Below are 1,772 nucleotides of genomic sequence, written 5' to 3'. Positions count from 1 at the left end.
CAGCCTTCTCTCCTGCCCTAACAAAAACAACAGCTCAACTTGCTCCTCTCCAAAAATAATCAAACCCATAGAGGTAAACACGATTATCAGATAGAGTGCAAATCTACCCTTAAACAGCTTATGCTTTCAAGATCCCACAGTACTAATACTCCAAGAATACATTTGTCACAAGTATATTTCACACTGGCTGATTCGGTATGAACAGTTTTTATCTCTTGATGCTTTCAGTTTTTGCAGCACTTGAACAAAGTGAATTTCCGCACACCACAAGATGAAATGTTCCACTTTCAAGAAGCCGATATTCCAGCAAAGTACGACCTTGTCAGCTGGCAGGCCAACCCTGATGGGTCCCAAAAACTTGTCTTGATCGGTCGTGTGGATGGGTTTGATCTCCAACTCAATGAGTCAGCTATTCAGTGGAGCACAGGATCCAATCAGGTAGTTAAAGAGGAAAATGATATTGGTTAAGATCAATAATAAAATGTACATTGGATTTTTTGCTGTTAGTCAGAATGCTTTGTTTTTGTCTTTGAAAATATGGCTTGGTTTTTTGTTTAGGTGCCTGTTTCAGTGTGTAGTGAGAGCTGCCCCCCAGGTACCCGAAAGGCCAACAGGAAAGGAGAACCTATCTGCTGCTTTGACTGCATCCCATGTGCTGATGGAGAGATTAGCAACAAAACCGGTGAGATTTTACTATATAAAACATCAGATAATCATGTGTCGTACGCTCAACAATTGTTTCACTCTTCTTTCCTCTCACAGGTTCCCTTCACTGTGACCGTTGTCTATCTGAGTTCTGGTCCAATGCTAAACGAACCGCCTGCGTCCCTCGTCAGGTGGACTTCCTTTCCTTCAATGAAACCTTGGGCATTACTCTGACTACAGCAGCTGTGTCTGGTGCCACAGTGACAACAGCTGTGTTTGTGGTGTTTATTTGCTACCGTCATACACCTATGGTGCGAGCCAACAATTCAGAGCTGAGCTTCCTCCTTCTTGTGTCGCTGAAGCTCTGCTTCCTGTGCTCGCTGGTCTTCATTGGTCGTCCGTCAGTCTGGGCTTGTCGGTTCCAGCAGGCAGCTTTTGGGATCAGCTTTGTACTTTGTGTTTCCTGCCTCCAAGTCAAGACCATAGTTGTTCTGGCAGCGTTCCGCTCAGCTCGACCTGGTGCTGAAGCCTTGATTAGGTGGTTTGGTCCAGGCCAACAGAGAGGAAGTGTCTGCCTTCTCACCTCTATACAGGTATCTCATATGTGCTTCTTTTGTTTTGGTGTTTTATACTGTATTTTACAAACATGCAATCACATTTTTTTTCATCCAGATCATCATCTGTGCCATATGGCTGTCCCTCAGTCCCCCAGTGCCTCAACCTGATCTGGGTTTCCAGGGGTCAAAGGTCACCCTGAAGTGTGCCATGGCCTCTGTGGTGGGATTCTCTCTGGTTCTCGGCTACATTGGCCTGCTGGCCTCCACCTGTCTCCTCTTGGCCTTTCTTGCTCGGAAACTCCCTGACAACTTCAATGAGGCCAAACTGATCACCTTCAGCATGCTGATATTCTGTGCGGTGTGGATAGCTTTTGTCCCTGCTTATGTCAGCTCTCCTGGGAAGTATGTTGTTGCTGTGGAAATATTTGCTATCCTGGCCTCTAGTTATGGATTACTGCTCTGCATTTTTGCTCCAAAGTGTTTCATTATTCTTTTGAGGCCTGAAAAAAACACCAAGAAACACCTGATGGCCAGATAGCATGTACGAATTATAACTGTACATATTTTAGT

General features: G+C 45.0%; 1 protein-coding gene across 1 annotated transcript; it reads left to right on the top strand.

Annotated features, from left to right (window-relative positions):
* Window positions 1–4: 4 nt before the first annotated feature.
* On the top strand, window positions 5–1,740 carry LOC109141024 (extracellular calcium-sensing receptor-like; the record flags this gene model as incomplete). The annotated part of the gene is made up of 5 exons (XM_027275922.1): window positions 5–73; window positions 229–438; window positions 559–682; window positions 763–1,238; window positions 1,318–1,740. Coding segments are annotated over 5 exons (1,302 nt in total), but the record flags the coding sequence as incomplete, so codon positions are not given.
* Window positions 1,741–1,772: the final 32 nt, after the last annotated feature.

The sequence above is a fragment of the Larimichthys crocea genome, unplaced genomic scaffold (genome assembly GCF_000972845.2).
Source record: "Larimichthys crocea isolate SSNF unplaced genomic scaffold, L_crocea_2.0 scaffold25445, whole genome shotgun sequence".
NCBI lineage: Eukaryota > Metazoa > Chordata > Actinopteri > Sciaenidae > Larimichthys > Larimichthys crocea.
Note: the sequence above shows the minus strand (reverse complement) of the source record. Positions and strands in the feature narration are given on the sequence as shown.